We start from the raw sequence: 17,278 nt of genomic DNA, 5'->3' as shown, positions 1-17,278 counted from the left end.
CCCCTTTCCCAGCCCCACAGCACTTATGTATAGTTCGGTAATTTTGCTTATTTGTATTAATGTTTGTCTCCCCCGCTCTAGACTGTGAGCTCGTTGTGAGCAGGGAATGTCACTGTTTATTGTTGCATTGCACTTTCCCAAGTGTTTAGTAATAATAATGTTGGTATTTGTTAAGCGCTTACTATGTGCCGAGCACTGTTCTAAGCTCTGGGGTAGACATAGGGGAATCGGGTTGTCTCACGTGGGGCTCACAGTCTTAATCCCCATTTTACAGATGAGGGAACTGAGGCACAGAGAAGTTAAGTGACTTGCCCACAGTCACACAGCCGACAAGTGGCAGAGCTGGGATTCGAACTCATGAGCCCTGACTCCAAAGCCCGTGCTCTTTCAGTAAGCGCTTAATAAATACGATTGAATGAATGAATACAACTATAAACAGACACATTCCCTGCCCACAACGAGCTTACAGTCTTGTCTTATGCCTGTGCATGTGCCATGTAGTACTAATAATAAGAATTGTAGTATCTGTTAAGCGCTTACTAGGTGCCAGGCACTGTATTAAGCGTTGGGGAAGACACAAGCAAATCAGGTTAGACCCAGTCCCCGTCCCACGTGGGGCTCACAGTCTCAAACCCCATTTTCCAGATGAGGGAACTGAGGCCCAGGGAAGTGATTTGCTCAAGGTCACCCAGCAGACAAGTGGCGGAGCAGGGATTAGAACCCAGGACCATCTGACTCCCAGGCCTGGGCTGTAGCCACTACGCCATGCTGCTTTCCGGATCTAGACAGGGAGCACCTTTCCTATACGTCTGTGTAAATGTGTAGTCGTCCCATTCACGTCCAGAACCGTTTGGGGGACACCTTTTCTTCGTGGGCACGTGTGTGCGTGCGTGTGTAGGCATGTGTACCTGTGGGCGTCCCACCCATGTCCAGATCTGTACAAGGAGCGCGTCCCTCATTCATTCACTCATTCATTCATTCAATGGTATTTATTGAGCACTTCCTGTGTGCAGAGCACTGTACTAAGCGCTTGAAAAGTACAATTCAGCAACAGAGACAATCTCTGCCCGACAACGGGCTCGCAGTGTAGAAGCGGGGAGACAGACATCAAAACAAGTATATAGGCATCAATAGCACCAATATAAATAAATAGAATACTAGATCTATACACATCATTAATAAAATAAATAGAATAATAAATCCTCCTCCCTCCCACCCTCCGCCAGATTAAACAAGCAGCAAGGATTAAACTTCCCGGTCCGGGAGGAGGAACCAAATTTCCCACTCCCAGTCCTGGGAGCGGCAGCCGTAATAAAAACATCCCAACCGGGACATTTGGGATGGGCTCGGCATGGGGGAGGGGAAGGGGGGAGGAGCCTGGGTGGGAGTCAGAGGTGGTGGGTTCTAATCCCGGCTCCGCCGCCTGCCAGCCGTGCGACTTTCGGCAAGTCACTTAACTGCTCGGTGCCTCAGTGACCTCATCTGTAAAATGGGGATTAAAGCCATGAGCCCCACGTGGGACAAACCGATCACCTGGTGTCCCCCAGCGCTTAGAGCAGTGCTTTGCACATAGTAAGTGCTTAACAAATACCACCATTTTTAATTTTTTTAACCATTCATTCAATAGTATCTATCGAGCGCTTACTATGTGCAGAGCACTGTACTAAGCGCTTGGAATGGACAAATCGGTAACCAGGCACCGAGCGCTGGGGTAGATAGGAGTTTATCAGGTAGGACACAGTCCCTGTCCCATAGGGGACTCCCAGACCTAGCCCCCATTTTACAGATGAGGGAACCGAGGCCCAGAGAAGAGAAGCGGCCTGGCCAAGGTCACCCAGCGGACGTGATGGAGGAGCCGGGATGAGAACCCACGACCTCTGACTCCTAAACCCGTGCTCTTTCCACCGAGCCACGCCGCTTTTTTCTGGTCTGACCAGGGTTTGGGGCCATCCATCCATCGAGCGATCGATCGTCAGTGGCACCGGGCGCCGGAACGAATCCAAGGGAGCTGGTGGACAGAGGGATCCCCTTCCACAAGGATCTTAATCAGCGGTATTTATTCATTCAGTGGTACTTATTGAGCGCTTACTGCGTGCAGAGCACTGCGCTAAGCGCTTGGAAAGTAGAATTCAACAACAGAGACAATCCCTGCTCCCAAGGGGCTCAGAGTCGAGCGGCCACCGTGTGCCGAGCATGTGTTGAGCGCCCAGGCCGTCCCCTGTGAGTGGGCAGGACCCCTGGCCCGAGGAGGCTGACGATCTTTGTCCCCTCCGGGTCTTTCTTCTTCACTGCCCGGCTTGGTCCTTCGGGCTCCAGTCCCCATAAGCCCGGGGGGGGCAGGTTGGGGGGTGGGAGGTGAGTGCCTCCCCCGCCTCCCCGAGAATCCCAGGCTCCGGCCGGTGTGGGTGGCCTGCCGGCCCGCCCGGCCCGCCCATCGGGCAGAAGACGACGAGATTTTCCTCCTGCTCCTCCTCCTCCTTTTCCTCCTGCTCCTCCTCTCCCTTCTCTTCCCCTTCCTCCTGTTCCTCCTGCTCCTCTTCCTCCACCTACTTTCCCCTCCGCTCCCCCTCCTCCTGCTTTTCCCTCCCGCTCCTCCTCCTCTCCCTCCTCTGCTCCTCCTCCTCTCCCTCTTCCCCCTCCTCTTCCATCTCCTCCTCCTCTCCCTCTTCCCCCTCCTGCTCCTCTCCCTCTTCCCCCTCCTGCTCCTCTCCCTCTTCCCCTTCCTCTGCTCCTCTCCCTCTTCCCCTTCCTTCTCTCCCTCTTCCCCCTCCTGCTCCTCTCCCTCTTCCCCCTCCTCTGCTCCTCCTCCTCCCCCTCTTCCCCCTCCTCTGCTCCTCCTCCTCTCCCTCTTCCTCTGCTCCTCTTCCTTCTCCTCTCCCTCTTCAGGCCCCTCCCCCGATGCTGTAGTGAGCGCCCCACTCCCCAGGCCTGGGAGTCAGAAGGTTGTGGGTCCTAATCCCTACTCAGCCACTTGTCTGCCATGTGATCTTGGTCAAGTCACTTGACTTCCCTGGGCCTCGGTTCCCTCATCTGGAAAATGGGGATTGAGACCGTAAGCCCCACGTGGGACAGGGACTGGGTCCGACCTAATGAACTTCTATCTGCCCCAGGGCGTAGTACATTGCCTGGCACAGAGTAAGTGCTTAATAAATACTCTTATTATTATCAGCACCAAGACACCAAGCCCCACCCCTGGTCTCCATGACACCACCCACAGAACCCTCAGAGATCCGGGCAGACACAGACCCTGTCCCACGTGGAGACTCGCTCTTTATCCCCATTGTAGAGATAACCGAGTCCCAGTGAAGTGACTTGCCCAAGGTCATACAGCAGACGAGTAGAGGAGCTGGGACTAGAACCCAGGTCCTTCTGATACCTAGGCCCGTGCTCTATCCACTAGGCCATGCCTGCTTCTCGTTTTTACGGGGAGGGGAGAGCATGGGAATGAGAGGTGGGAAGCAGCGTGGCACAGTGGAAAGAGCACGGGCTTTGGAGTCAGAGGTCATGGGTTCGAACCCCGGCTCTACCACTTGTCAGCTGTGTGACTTTGGGCAAGTCACTTAACTTCTCGGTGCCTCAGTTACCTCATCTGTAAAATGGGGATTAAGACTGTGAGCCCCACGTGGGACAACCTGATTCCCCTGTGTCTACCCCAGCGCTTAGAACAGTGCTCGGCACATAGTAAGCGCTTAACAAATACCAACATTATTATTATTATTAGGTGGGGCGTACAGAGGATGGGATTCCTCCCCTCCCCCCAACTCCCAAATTATGCTGTCTCCTTCCCTTAGATTGTAAACTCCTTGAAGGAAGGGGGTAAAGCCCTCTAGTCTTTAATTTCCTTCTAGAATATAAACTCACTGCGGGCAGAGAACGTGTCTGCTAATTCTGTTGCACTGTACTCTTCCAGAAGCTTAGTACAGTGCTCTGCACGTAGTAAACGCTCAATACGTACCACTGATTGACTGCTTGATAAAAATAACGATCACGGTATTTCTCCGGCTCTTAGTATGTGTCAGGCACCGTTTTAAGGGCTGGGGTAGATACAAGGTCATCGGGTTGGGCAAGCTCCCTTTCCCATACGGGGCTCAAGGTTTTAAAACTCATTTTACAGACAAGGTAACGGAGGCACAGAGAAGTGAAGTGGCTTGCCCAAGGTCACACAACAGACAAGCGCCGGAGCCTCTGGACGTCCAGGCCGGCGCGCTGTCCACTGGGCCGGACTGATTCCCCTTGATCAATCGGTAACCCCGCCTCCTCCCCTTCTCACACTCCCTTTCACCTCCGCTAATAATAATAATAATAATAATAATAATAACTGTGGTATTTGTTAAGCACATACTGTGTGCTGAGGTGGATACCAGCAAATCAGACTGTATCCCACGTGAGGTCCCCAGCCTCAATCCCCACTTTCCAGATGAGGCGACCGAGGCCCAGAGGAAGTGAAACGACTTGGCCAGGGTCACCCAGCAGAGCAGTGGGGAAGCCCAGACGCAGGACAGGCCATGGAATCTTTTTAGCAATTTAATTTTTTTCTTCTAAAAAAAAAAAATTACAACCCTGAAGCCCCTGGGGATGGGGAAGTGTGGGAGGGCGGGGGGGGGGGAGGGGGGGAGGGATTCAGCCCGGGACCACCCTCCGGACTTGGCTAATCGTTTACCCCAGAGGGCAGGGCCCGGGGCTTCAAGCTGCCAAAGCCTCCCTCCTCCCCGCCGTCCCCCCCCGCCGGGCATTCGGGGAGTCTTCCTCCCAATCCCGGCCCAGTGCCGGCTCGGAGCCTTCGGGACTCGAGGGGGGCCCGTGGGCAGGGGAGGAGACGCCGGTGCATGCAAGACACTCGTGAAAGTGTGTGTACGTGTGTTTGTGTGGGTGTGTACGCGCGCGCGCCGGCACACACGGAGAAGCCTCGGGTGTCAGCGGAAAAGGGGCCATAGCAACCCGGGTCTCAGGTTCAGGCGGGAGAGGAGGCGGCAGGAGTTCGCGTGGACCCTCCGGGGTCGGGGGGCGAGCCGGGGAGGCGTCGGGGGGGCGGGGGGGAGGTCTCCACTCCGCCCGCCCCCCCGGGGGGCGCCGCTCACCACGGGGCCCGGGGCGGAGGGGCCGGACCCCCGGACAGGGCGGGCGGCATCCCCCCCAGTCCCCCGCGGGCCGAGGGCCTGGGACGCTCAGTCTGTGCTCGGCCCTGGGATCGGCGGAGGGGGGCGGGGGGTGCCCGGGGTCGTGGGGGGCCGGAGGGGGGGCCGGGCCGGGGGGAAGCGGGGGTCCGCCCCGCCCGGCTCCGCTCGGTCCGAGTTCAGTTGGCGTCGTTCTTGATGACCACTTCCACTCCGTGATGTCGCAGCTGGGCCCGGAGCAGGAGGTTTTTGTTCTTTAAGTCGTCCACCTGCGGGCGGGGGGGGGGGGGCGGGGTGAGGGTCCCGGACCGGCTGGGACGCCCCCAGGTGCCCGCTACCGATCCGAGGCCTCACCCCCCCCCGGGCCCCGAGTCGCCCCCCGCCCACCCCCTCAGCCTGGGGTCCTTACGGTAATAATAATTACGGTATTTAAGCGCTTACTATGTGCCAACCACCGTCCTAAGCGCCGGGGCAGAGATAAGGTAATCGGGTCGTCCCACCTGGGGCTCACAGTCTTAATCCCCATTTTCCAGATGAGGTCACTGAGGCACAGAGAAGTGAAGTGACTTGCCCGAAGTCACACAGCCGATAGGTGGCGGAGCCGGGATTAGAATTACGGTCTCCGTTGAGCGTCGACTATGTGCCGGGCGCTGTACCGAGCGGGTTGGACACGGGCCCTGTCCCACGTGGGACTCACAGTCTGCATCCCCGTTTTCCAGATGAGGGAACTGAGGCACGGTTACCTGCCCCTTCCGCCCTCTCCCCGGCCCCCAGGCTCCTCGGCAGGAGTCGGCCGCCCCCCGCGCCCCCTTCCCGCCCCCCTCCATCCCTGCCCTGCTAATCATGACGATCGCGGTATTCGGTTAAGCGCTTCCTCTGTGCCAGGCACTCTACTAAGCGCTGGGATGAATACGAGCGAATCGGGTGGGACCCAGTCCCTGACGGGGCTCCCAGCTGTCACCCCCCATTTTCCAGAGGCGGCGACCAAGGCCCAGAGAAGCCAACTGACTTGCCCGAGGCCGCGCAGCAGACAAGCGAGAAGCCGCACGGCGCAGTGGAGAGGGACCGGGCCTGGGAGTCAGGTCGCGGGTTCTAATCCCGGCCCCGCCCTTGTCTGCCGTGTGACCTCGGGCCAGTCACTGTCACCTTTCTGGGTTCCCTCATCCGGAAAACGGGGTTGGAAACCGTGAGACGGGGACTGTGACCAACCCGACCGGCCCGGCACCCACTACAGTGCCTAGCGCAGAGGGAGCGCTTGAGAGATAACACGGTTGTTCTTAGTTAGGCGGCGGAGCCGCGACTAGAACCCCGTGACGGTGGGACTCCCCGGCCCGCGCTCTACCCACTAGGCCAGGCTGCTTCCCCACGCCCTCTGCCTCCTCCGGGAAGCCGTCCCGGGGCGAACCCGGTGCCGACCGATCGGGGACCGACCTGCTGCCTGAGGACCTTGTTGTCCAGCTGCAGCTGGTCCAGCCCCTGCAGCTCCTCGGACAGCCGGTGGTTACTCTGCCGGAGCTCCTGGATGTAGTCGCAGGCCTTGGACAGGATCCCGCCTTTACTCTGCACGGGGCGGGGGGGGGGGCCGGGGGACGGCCTCAGGGGCGGGCGGCGGGACCCCCCCACCCCCCCCCCCCGCCCCGGCGGATCCCACCCCGGGGGCCCGGGCGGCCCGCCCACCTCCCGGGGTCGGGCGGGAGCGGGCCCCCCGGCCCCCGCCACCCACCTGGCCCGACTTGGTGTTCTCCATGGAGCAGTCCGGGATGATCTTCGACAGCTGCACGATCCAGTTGTTGATCTTGTCCCGACGCCGGCGTTCCACTGAGCGGGCAACGGATTGATTGAGCGCTCCCTGTGCGCGCAGCACTGGGCGAAGCGCTTGGCAGAGGACGATACAGACCGGACCCGTTCCCCGCCCGCACTGAGCTGACGGTCTCCGGGTTACAGTCTCATTCATTCAGTAGGATTTACTGAGCGCTTACCATGTGCGGAGCACTGTACCGAGCGCTTGGCGGGTACAGTTCGGGCAACAGATAGAGACCGTCCCTGCCCGGTAACGGGCTCCCAGTCGAAACGATTACGGTGCTTGTTGTTAAGCGCTTACTGGGTGCCCAGCACCGTTCTAAGCGCTGGGTGGACACGGGTTAATCAGGTTGGACGCAGTCCCCGTCCCCCGTGGGGCTCACGCTCTTAATCCCCATTTTACAGGCGAGGGAACCGAGGCCCAGAGAAGCGAAGTGACCTGTCCAAGGTCACCCGGCAGATACGGGGCGGAGCCGGGATGAAGACTCAGGTCTTTCTGCAGCGTGGCTCGGTGGAAAGGGCATGGGCTTGGGAGTCGGAGGTCACGGGTTCGAATCCCGGCGCCGCCACTTGTCAGCCGTGCGACCGGGGGCAGGTCACTTCACTGTGCCTCAGTTCCCTCATCCGTAAAATGGGGATGAAGACTGGGAGCCTCACGTGGGACCGCCTGATGACCCTGTATCTACCCCAGCGCTTAGAACAGTGCTCTGCACATAGTAAGCGCTTAACAAATACCAACATTATTATTATTATTATTACTACCCACTAAGCTAGCGTGCTTCTCTACAGAGCCGACAGCCTAGAGGGGTGTTGGCTAAGGTGTCCCCTCCCTTTCTCCGGACCCTGGGGGGAAACGGGGCGGGGTGAGGAGAGGGAATCCGAATTGGGGAATCTGGATTCATTCAATCGTAGTAATTGAGTGCTTATTGAGCACTCTACTGAGCACTTGGGAGAGGACAATACGACACTAGTCACATTCCCCACCCACACCGAGCTCACAGTTTCGAGTGGGGGGGAGACCGACACGTCAATTCAAATGAATAAAATGACAGATGTGGACGTAAGCGCCGTGGGGTTGGTCGGGGGGGGGGGGGGGATGGGGGAGAGAAAAGCGAGTTGGGGGCGACGCAGAAGGGACTGGGAGATAAGGAAAGGTGGGGCTTAAGGGGGGGAGGCCTCTTGGAGGAGACGGGCCTTCGATAAGGCTCTGAAGCCGGGGGAGCGTGGCTGTCGGTGGGATGAGAGGAGGGAGGGCGTCCGAGGCCAGAGGTGGGTGGCGAGACCGAGGGAGCGGAGTGTGCGGGCTGGGTTGGAGCAAGAGAGAAGCGAGGTGCGGTAGGAGGGAGCGAGGCGGTGGCCTGCTTTAAAGCCAATGGCGAGGAGTTTCTGTCTGAAGCCGAGGTGGATGGGCAACGGGGAAGTTTTCTGAGGAGCGGGGTGACCCGTCCCGAACGCTGCTGGGGGAAAATGATGCGGGCAGCGGAGTGAGGTGGGGGCTGGAGCGGGGAGAGACAGGAGGCCGGGCGGTCGGTCGCCCAGGCGGGACCCGACGAGCGGCCGTATTAACGCGGGAGCCGTTTGGATGGAGAGGAGAGGGCGGATGTTCGCGACGCCGGGAAGGACAGACCGGCGGGATTTCGCGATGGACCGAACGCGCGGGTTGAATGAGAGGGAGGAGCGGAGGCCCGGGTTACGGGCGGAAGCGGCGAGATCGCGGGGGGGGCTCCTCCTCCTCCCGCCCCGCCGCCCCCCGCCGCCCCCCCGGACGTACCCTCGTTGTGCTGGGCCCGCCGCTTCTCGTCCCGTGTCGTCCGGGGCGCTTCCGACTTCCTGCGGAGGCGGGGAGGGTCCCGGGGGGGGTCACTCGGGAGAGCCGGGGGCCGGCGGACGCCGCCGGGAAGTCCCCGTGGGGCGGCGGGGGGGCGGGGAGGGGGTCCCGGGTCGCGGCGGTCACTCACGGGGAGTAGGGGTGTGTCCGGGGAGCGATGGAGCGCTGGGCGCCCCCCTGCAGCACTTCCTGCGGTGACATCATGACGAAGAACTGGCCTGGCGGGGGGGGGGGGGGGGGAGGCGGAGGCCAGCGGTCAGCGGGACTCGCTCGGGCCGAGCGGTCGGCGGGGCGCCCGCCCCCCGCCCGCCGCGCGCTCTCTCTCACCGGTGCCGGGGGGGGTGGCCTGGCCCAGCAGGCCCTCGGAGCCCTGGGCGGCGACGACGGCGGCCGCGCCGGCCCCCCCCGCGGCCGCCCCGGCCCCCGCCCCGGCCACCGCCCCGCCGTCCCCGACGGCCGAGCCGGGGAAGTACGTGTAATGCGTCTCCGCCGCCGCCCCGTCCGTCTCCACCGCGTCCTCGCTGGTGAAGGCGCCCTGGATCACCGCCTGCGGGGAGGGGGGCTCCGTCAGGGCCGGGCCCCGCCGCCCCCGGCCCCCCGCCCCCTCCGCGGGCCCCCGCCCTACCTGGGTCATGGACTGACCGGCGGGGTAGCCGCTGATGGCCCCGGCGCCCTCCGTCTGGCCGTCCAGCTGGCCCTCGGCCACCTGGATCACCCGGTACATCACCTGCGGGGGCGGGCGCCCGATGAGATCCGGCCCCCGGGATCCCGGCCCCCGCGCGGGTCTCCGTGTGTGTCCGCGCCCGAGCCCCCCGCCCGCCGCCCCCTTACCTGGGCTCCCCCGTTCTCTGTGCGGAAGACATACTTGACGTTGGGGTCGGGGAAGGTGGTGGCCGACTGGATGCTGGCGATGGCCACGCTGGTCGGGTCCTCCCCCGTCGCCACCGCGCCTGGCCGGGGTCGGGGGAGGGGACGGCGCTCAGGGTGGGGCGGACCGGGAGGGCGCGGGGGAGGGGGGCACCCACAAAATAATATTAACGACCACGGCATCCGGTAAGCGCTCGCGCCGTTCTAAGCGCTGGGGGAGACACAGGGTCGTCAGGTGGTGTCCCGCGAGGGGCTCCCGGTCTTCATCCCCCTTTTCCAGATGAGGTCCCCGAGGCCCGGAGAAGGGGGACCGACTCGTCCGAGGTCACCCGGCGGACGAGTGGCGGAGGGAGAATCGGAACCCGTGACCTTCTGACGCCCAGGCCCGGGCTCTAGCCACCGGGCCGCGCCGCTGTTAGGCCCCAGCCCTCGTCCTCCTCTGTCCCGCCACGCCAACCCCCTCACCTTCCTGGATCTGCACTGTCCCTTCTTCTGTTTCAGTGGCTTTCTGCTGCCTGTGGGAGCGGGGAGAGAGATGGAGACAGAGAGACACAGAGACAGTGTGTGTGCGTGTGAGTGATTCATTTAATGTTGGTATTTGTTAAGCGCTTACTATGGGCAGAGCACTGTTCTAAGCGCTGGGGTAGATAAAGGGTGATCGGGTTGCCCCACGCGGGGCTCACGGTTTTAATCCCCATTTTACAGTTGAGGGAACTGAGGCACAGAGATGTTAAGTGACCCCCCCCCCCCCCCCGCAGTACTACTACTAATAATGATGGCATTTGTTAAGCGCTTACTAAGTGCCAAGCACTGTTCTAAGCGCTGGGGGGATACGAGGTGATCCGGTTGTTCTTCACCCCCATTTTCCAGATGAGGTCAATGAGGCCCAGAGTGAAGTGACTTGGCCAGTCACACGGCGGAGAAGCGGCGGAGCCGGGATTAGAACCCACGACCTCGGACTCCCTCCTGAATGACCTCCCGGGGACGGCCCACGAGGTGCCCGCGACGACTCACCCCTTCATGTCTCTGTCGGTGGGAACATCCGAGGAGTCTCTCCGGCTCTTCCGCCCGGGGTCTCTCTGTCTTTCGCCTCAGGGCCCCGCCTGACACGCCCTTGGGGACGGATAATGAATAGACCGTAAATTCACGGTGGGCAGGGAACCTTGTCCTCTCCCAAGAGTTGAGTGATAATAACAATGTTGGTATCTGCTAAGCGCTTACTATGTGCCGAGCGCCGTTCTAAGCGCTGGAGGAGATACGGGGTCATCAGGTCGTCCCGCGGGAGGCTCACAGTCTCCATCCCCATTTCCCAGACGAGGCAACTGAGGCCCAGAGAAGTGAAGTGACTCGCCCACGGTCACCCAGCTGACAAGTGGCAGAGCCGGGATTCGAACCCATGACGTCTGACTCCCAAGCCCGGCCTCTTGCCACTGAGCCGCGCTGCTTCTCTACTACAGCGCTCTGCACACGGTAAGGGCGCGATAAATACGATTGAACGAATACCACCGAATAATTGTGGTATTTGTAAGCGCCGGGGCGGTTACGAGCAAATCGGGTCGCACACGGTCCCACGGGGGGCCTCACGGACCCCATCCCCATTTTCCAGACGAGGTAACCGAGGCCCGGGGGAGGGAAGCGACTTGCCCTAGGTCCCGCAGCAGACAAGCGGCGGAGCCGGGATTGCTGCGTTCAATCCGTCGAACAATGGTATGTACTGAGCGCTTACTATGTGCAGAGCCCTGTACGAAGCGCTTGGGAGAGTATAATACGGCCGAGTTGATAGACACGTGCCCTGCCCAGAGGGAGCTACTGAATTCCTGCTCTGTTACAGAAAGATAGCAGGGCTTAGTAGAAAGAGCCCAGTCCTGGGTGGCGGCGGGACCTGGGTTCTAATCCACGCTCCGCTTGCCTGCTGTGCCACCTCGGGCAACTCGCTTCGCCTCTCTGGGCCTCAGCGTTCTCATTTCTGGGGACTCGCTGTGGGGCGGGAACGTGTCCGCCCACTCCGTTCTGCTGTCCCCAAGCGCTCGGTCCAGCGCTCTGCCCAGAGTAAGCGCTCAATAAATACCGTCGATGATGACGACGATCTATAGAATGGGAAGTAGATATCTGCTCTTCCTCCCCCTAAGGCTGGGGGCCTCAAGTGGGCAAAGACAGGGTCCGGGCTGACTGGATTGGAGCCGCCCCAGTGCTTAGCACGGAGTAAGCGCTGGACAAAAACCACAGTTATTATTACTCTCCGGAGCACTTACTACAGTGCTCCGAACTCGAAAGGCACTCCATAAATACCATTAATATGCATCCTCGCAGGTCTCCGTCAAAGATTTATAAAGATGCGGGGGGGGGGGGGTTCTGCCGCTCTGTTTTACCACCAGGGATTCACTCCGTCATATTTAATGATAATGTTGGTATTTGTTAAGCGCTTACTATGTGCAGGGCACCGTTCTAAGCGCTGGGGGAGATACAGGGTAAACAGGTTGTCCCACGTGAGGCTCACGCTCTTAACCCCCATTTTACAGATAAGGTAGCTGAGGCACAGAGAAGTGAAGTGACTTGCCCGAGGTCACCCAGCTGACGAGTGGCCGAGCCGGCATTCGAACCCACGACCTCTGACTCCCAAGCCCGGGCTCTTTCCACGGAGCCACGCTGCTTCTCTAAGTATCCATTTACTACTTCTTATTTCTTTATTATTTCTTACTTATTAGTATTACTTAGACTTATATAAGTATATACTTAATACTTATTAATACTTATCACTTACTTCTGTAAGTATGCATTTATTGAGTGCATACTGTGTGCGAAGCGCTGTGCTAAGCGCTTGGGAGAGGACGACACGACCATAAACAGACACAGTCCCTGCCCACCGCGAGCTGACAGTCTAGAGGGGGAGACCGTCAGTAATTCGATGGGATTTACTGAATGCTTACTGCGTGCAAAGCACTGGACTAAACGCTTGGATACCTTCCCTGCCCACAACGAGCTGACAGTCAAGTGGGGGCCACATTCAGTCAGCTGTATTTACTGAGCGCTTACTATGTGCAAAGGACTGTACTGAGCACTTGGGAGAGGACAAGAAGCAGCGTGGCTCAGTGGAAAGAGGCCGGGCTTCGGAGTCAGAGGTCATGAGTTCGACTCCCGGCTCTGCCACTCGTCAGCCGGGTGACTGTGGGCGAGTCACTTCGCTTCTCTGGGCCTCAGTTCCCTCATCTGGAAAATGGGGATTCACCGTGAGCCTCACGTGGGACCACCTGATGACCCTGGATCTCCCCCAGCGCTTAGAACGGTGCTCGGCACATAGTAAGTGCTTAACAGATACCAACATTATTATTATTATTATTATTAAACAGACACATTCCCCGCCCACAGCCAACTGACAGGCTAGAGGAGGAGACAGTCAATGGGATTTACTGAGCGCTTACGGCGTGCAAAGCACCGTACTAAGCGTTTGGGAGATGACGCTGTAGCAATAAACCGACACATTTCCTGCCCACAACGAGCTGACAGTCTCGGGGGGGGGGGGGGGGGGGGAAGTCAGTCAGTTGTATTTATTGAGCACTTACTGTGTGCAGAGCACTGTACTAAACGCTTGGGAGAGGACAACCGACACACCCCCTGCCCACGACGAGCTGACGGTCCCCCTCCCTTCCGCGTCACCTCGACTCGCTCCCTTTGCTTCCTCCCCCGCCTCCCGGCGCTTATGTCTGTATTTATAATTCTATAAATATAGATTATACTTATCAATTACCTATATTGACGCCTGTTTTCTTGTTCTGCCGTGTACATATCTCTAATTCTATCGATGTATCTGGACGCCCGTTTACTTGTCTTGACGTCTGTCTCCCCCCCGTGAGCCCGTCGCGGGCAGGGACTGTCTCGACCTGTTGCCGAACGCTACTCTCCAAGCGCTTAATACAGCGCTCCGCGCGTAGGAAGCGCTCAATAAATGCGATTGAATGTAGAGATGTAGGCCTACGGACATAAGTGCTGTGGGGGGAGGGAAGAGCAAAGGAAGCGGGGAAAGGAGGGGGAGCTGGGGAAAAGGGGGGTCTCCCTGGGGGGGAGTTGGGGGGAAAGCCCCCCGGGGGTCAAGGGCAGGGGCGGGGGCAGGCCGGACTTCTCCAAGGAAGGGGAAAAAAAGAGAGGAAGTAAAAGTGAAAGTGGCCAGAGACTAAAGCAGCGGCTGGTGGGGGGGGAGAGGGAAGCTTTGGAGCCCCGGCCAGGGTCTCCCCCAACCCCTATCATTCATTCAACCGTATTTATGGAGCGCTTACTGTGGGCGAAGGACTGTACTAAGCGTTGCGAAACACGGGGTCACACAGCAGACGAGCGGTGGGGCTGGACGGACGCCTCTCTGCTCGTGGCGGTGTCTGTCACCCCGCTTCTAGACCGCGAGCCCGTCGTCGGGCCGGGATGGTCTCGATCTGTTGCCCAGTCGGACTTTCCCAGCGGTCGGTCCAGTGCTCTGCACACAGTAGGCGCTCAAGAAAGACCATCGAATGGACGTACGAATGAGAGGGCAGAAGAACAACAAGGAGACGCGTTCCCTGTCCACAGGGCGCTCACTGTCTAGAGGGGGGAGGCAGACGTTAATAGAAATAGATAAATTCTATAGTAAGCGCTCAATAAATACGGTTGAATGAATAAATAAATAAATTACATCTGGGACCAACCCCCAGAGGCCTCCCTTCTGCGCTGAGAAGCGTTGTGGCCTAGGGGCCCGGCCTGGGAGTCGCAAGTCGGGCTCATCCCGGCTCCCCGGCTCGTCGGCTGTGGGACCTTGGGCCCGTCACTTCACTTCTCCGGGCCTCAGTTCCCTCACCTGCAAAATGGGGTTGAAGATCCGGAGCCCCATGTGGGACGGGGACCGGCCTGATCAGCTTGGATCCACCCCAGCCTTTAGAAAACAGCACTTGACAACACGTCAAGCACTAGACAGATCCTGTTATTATTATGTATCATCATTATTATTATTATCCCAGGCCTGGAGGAGGGTTCCATTCTCCCACGGGGTGGGGGGGCGGGGCTGGACCCCCTACCCTTGGGAGAGAGATGCTCCTGGGGGGGTTAGGACCCCCGGGGTGGGCTGGGGGAGCCGGCCTGGGGGATGGAGGCTGGGGAGACTCTTCCCAGGGATTGGGGGGGGGGGTTCAGCTTGCGGACACAGTTCTGCACCCGAGCCCCCAGCCCCTCTGCGGGGACCCAAGAGTCTGAATCCCCGCTCCAGCTGGAAGGGGGAGAGGATGGGGGAGGAGAGTGGGAGGAGGAGGGGGGTGGGTGGGAGGAGGATGGGAAGGGGATGGGAAGGGGATGGGGGGTGGGTGGGAGGAGGATAAGAAGAGGATGGGGGGTGGGAAGGGGATGGGGGTGGGAGGAGGATGGGGGGATGGGAAGAGAATGGGGGGGGATGGCAGGAGGATGGGGGGAAGATGGGGGGATGGGAAGAGGATGGGGGAAGATGGGGGGATGGGAAGAGGATGGGGGGGAGGATAGATCGATGCCCCCTCCTGCCGTCACCAGGGTGGCCCAGCCCCCATCAGGACCTGCCCCCCATCCTCCCCCTTCCCCCCCCGGCCCCGGGTCCCCTCCCCCGCCCCCGTCCAGGCGGGGACGCCCCTCCCCCACTCACCGGGCGTCGCCCCCCCGCGTCCCCGCTTTCTCTCGATCGCGCTGTGCCAGTCCAGCCCGGAGCTCCTCCATGGGCGGCCGCCTGCTCATGCGCAGTGGCGCCCGGCCGCCATCCACCTGCCGGGCGGAAGTGGCTCCGCCTGCCCTCTTCCGCGGGGAGGGGGGAGGGGGCAGCCCGGACGCGGCGCCCGCTTCCGGACGCCGCCATCTTGGTGCGGGGCACGGGGGACGGGGCCGGGCCGCCAAGGGGAGGCAGTGGCGCCCACGGGACCGTCCTCCCGGACGCCGTCGGGTCGGGGGACAGGCGGGGGTGGGAGGAGGCCGGCGCCCGCCACCCCGCACTCGAAAAGAGAATAGAAAAGTCGCCGGCGGGACGCGGAATCCGCCATATTGGTCCCGGGCGATCGGCTGCCATTGGGGTCAAGGGTCAAGGAGGGGCCATCTTAGGGGAGGGAAGGGAGGCTGAGGTCGCCATCTTTGTGAAGGGCAGCGGCTCTTGCGCCATCTTAGGTCAGGGCCGAGGCGGGGACTGGCCTTCCTTCGCCGTTGCGGTCGGCGAGGAAGGGGGGCGGACCCCGGACGGGCCCTAAGAGGACATCCCCCCTTTGGAGCTCCTAGGCTGAGGAGTGGCGATGATGATAATGCTATTTGTTAAGCGCCTGCTACGCGCCAGGCACCGTACTAAGCGTCGAAGAACCACAAATACACCGGAAGTAGCGCAGCTCGGTGTCAAGCGCACAGGCCTAGGATTCAGAGGATGTGGGTTCAGATCCCGCCCCTCGTCTGCTGTGTGACCTTAGGCAAGACACTCAGGTGGTCGGCCTCAGTTACCTCATCTGCGGGATGAAGACCGCGAGCCCCGGGGCGGGGGGACGGGGACCGTGTCCAGCCTCATGACCTCGTAGCCACGCCGTTGCTTCGACCGGTGCTTGGCGCGGAGGTGCTGAACCGATCCCGAAATAATAATCATCATCGTTATTAGCCCCGCTCGGCCACTTGTCAGCTGTGTGACTGTGGGCAAGTCACCTAACCTCCCTGTGCCTCAGTTCCCTTATCCGTAAAATGGGGAGGAAGACTGGGAGCCCCGCCCTGTATCTCCCCCAGCGCTTAGAACAGTGCTCTGCACATAGTAAGCGCTTAACAGATACCAACATTATTATTATTACGTGCACAATAGGTGACAGACCTGCAAAATGCCCTTCCTGCTCTTTTAGAGAAGCAGCGTGGCTTCGTGGCAAGAGCCCCGGCTTGGGAGTCAAAGGTCGTGGGTTCTAATCCCGCCTCCGCCACTTGTCTGCTGTGTGCCCTTGCAAGTCACTTCACTTCTCTGGGCCTCAGTTCCCTCATCTGGAAAAATGGGGAGTAAAAAATGTGAGCCCCACGTGGGACAATCTGATGACCCTGTTTCTACCACAGTGCTTAGAGCAGTGCTCAGCGCATAGTAAGCGCTTAACAAATACCATCATTATTAGAGAAGCGGCGCGGCTCAGTGGAAAGAGCCCGGGCGTGGGAGTCAGAGGTCATGGGTTCGAATCCCACCTCTGCCACTTGTCAACTGTCCACTTCTCTGGGCCTCGGTGACCTCATCTGTAAAATGGGGGTTAACTGTGAGCCTCATGTGGGACAACCTGTATCTACCCCAGCGCTTAGAACAGTGCTCTGCACCTCGTAAGCGCTTAACAAATACCAACTATTATTATTTAAAGTCCTCAATGGCCGGTCCCCCTCCTACCTCACCTCGTTGCTCTCCTACACCGACCCGGCCCACGCACTTTGCTCATTCATTCATTCATTCTATAGTATTTATTGAGCGCTTACTATGTGCAGAGCACTGTATTAAGCGCTCGGAATGGACAATTCGGCAACAGATGGAGACCATCCCTGCCCATTGACGGGCTCATCCAAGGCCTACCTACTCACTGGATCTCCGTCTCGTCTATCTGGCCGCCGACCTCCCGGCCACGTCCCGCCTCTGGCCCGGCCCATCCCTCCCTCCCATCTGACAGACAATGACTCTTCCCACCTTCGAAGCCTCCTCGTTGAA

At 60.0% G+C, this 17,278-nt stretch overlaps 1 protein-coding gene across 2 annotated transcripts; it reads right to left on the bottom strand.

Annotated features, from left to right (window-relative positions):
- Window positions 1-5,073: 5,073 nt before the first annotated feature.
- On the bottom strand, window positions 5,074-15,360 carry USF1 (upstream transcription factor 1). 2 transcript variants are annotated; one of them, XM_029055144.2, is made up of 11 exons: window positions 15,236-15,360; window positions 10,624-10,722; window positions 10,075-10,124; window positions 9,574-9,692; window positions 9,368-9,469; window positions 9,070-9,289; window positions 8,873-8,960; window positions 8,686-8,744; window positions 6,838-6,932; window positions 6,546-6,674; window positions 5,074-5,383 (listed from the first exon to the last, which is right to left on the bottom strand). In XM_029055144.2, exons 2-11 carry the CDS (start codon window positions 10,629-10,631, stop codon window positions 5,294-5,296), a joined length of 960 nt encoding a protein of 319 aa, XP_028910977.1. In that variant the 5' UTR covers window positions 10,632-10,722; window positions 15,236-15,360; the 3' UTR covers window positions 5,074-5,293. The 2 variants fall into 2 exon arrangements, with proteins under 2 accessions (XP_028910977.1, XP_028910978.1); XM_029055145.2 differs by lacking the exon at window positions 15,236-15,360 and adding an exon at window positions 13,355-13,464.
- Between the last annotated feature and the right edge of the window lie 1,918 nt (window positions 15,361-17,278).

The sequence above is a fragment of the Ornithorhynchus anatinus genome, chromosome X5, assembly GCF_004115215.2.
Source record: "Ornithorhynchus anatinus isolate Pmale09 chromosome X5, mOrnAna1.pri.v4, whole genome shotgun sequence".
In the NCBI taxonomy this organism is placed as follows: Eukaryota; Metazoa; Chordata; class Mammalia; order Monotremata; family Ornithorhynchidae; genus Ornithorhynchus; species Ornithorhynchus anatinus.
Note: the sequence above shows the minus strand (reverse complement) of the source record. Positions and strands in the feature narration are given on the sequence as shown.

What these genes read in the sequence shown, in the direction of transcription:
- USF1 (XM_029055144.2), bottom strand. An exon ending in CGGACACACCCCTACTCCCC is followed by an intron (nt 8,745 to 8,872) that starts GTGAGTGACCGC and finishes CCGCCTCCGCAG; the next exon opens with GAAGTCGGAAGCGCCCCGGA. An exon ending in ACAAGGTCCTCAGGCAGCAG is followed by an intron (nt 5,384 to 6,545) that starts GTCGGTCCCCGA and finishes CCCCGCCCGCAG; the next exon opens with GTGGACGACTTAAAGAACAA.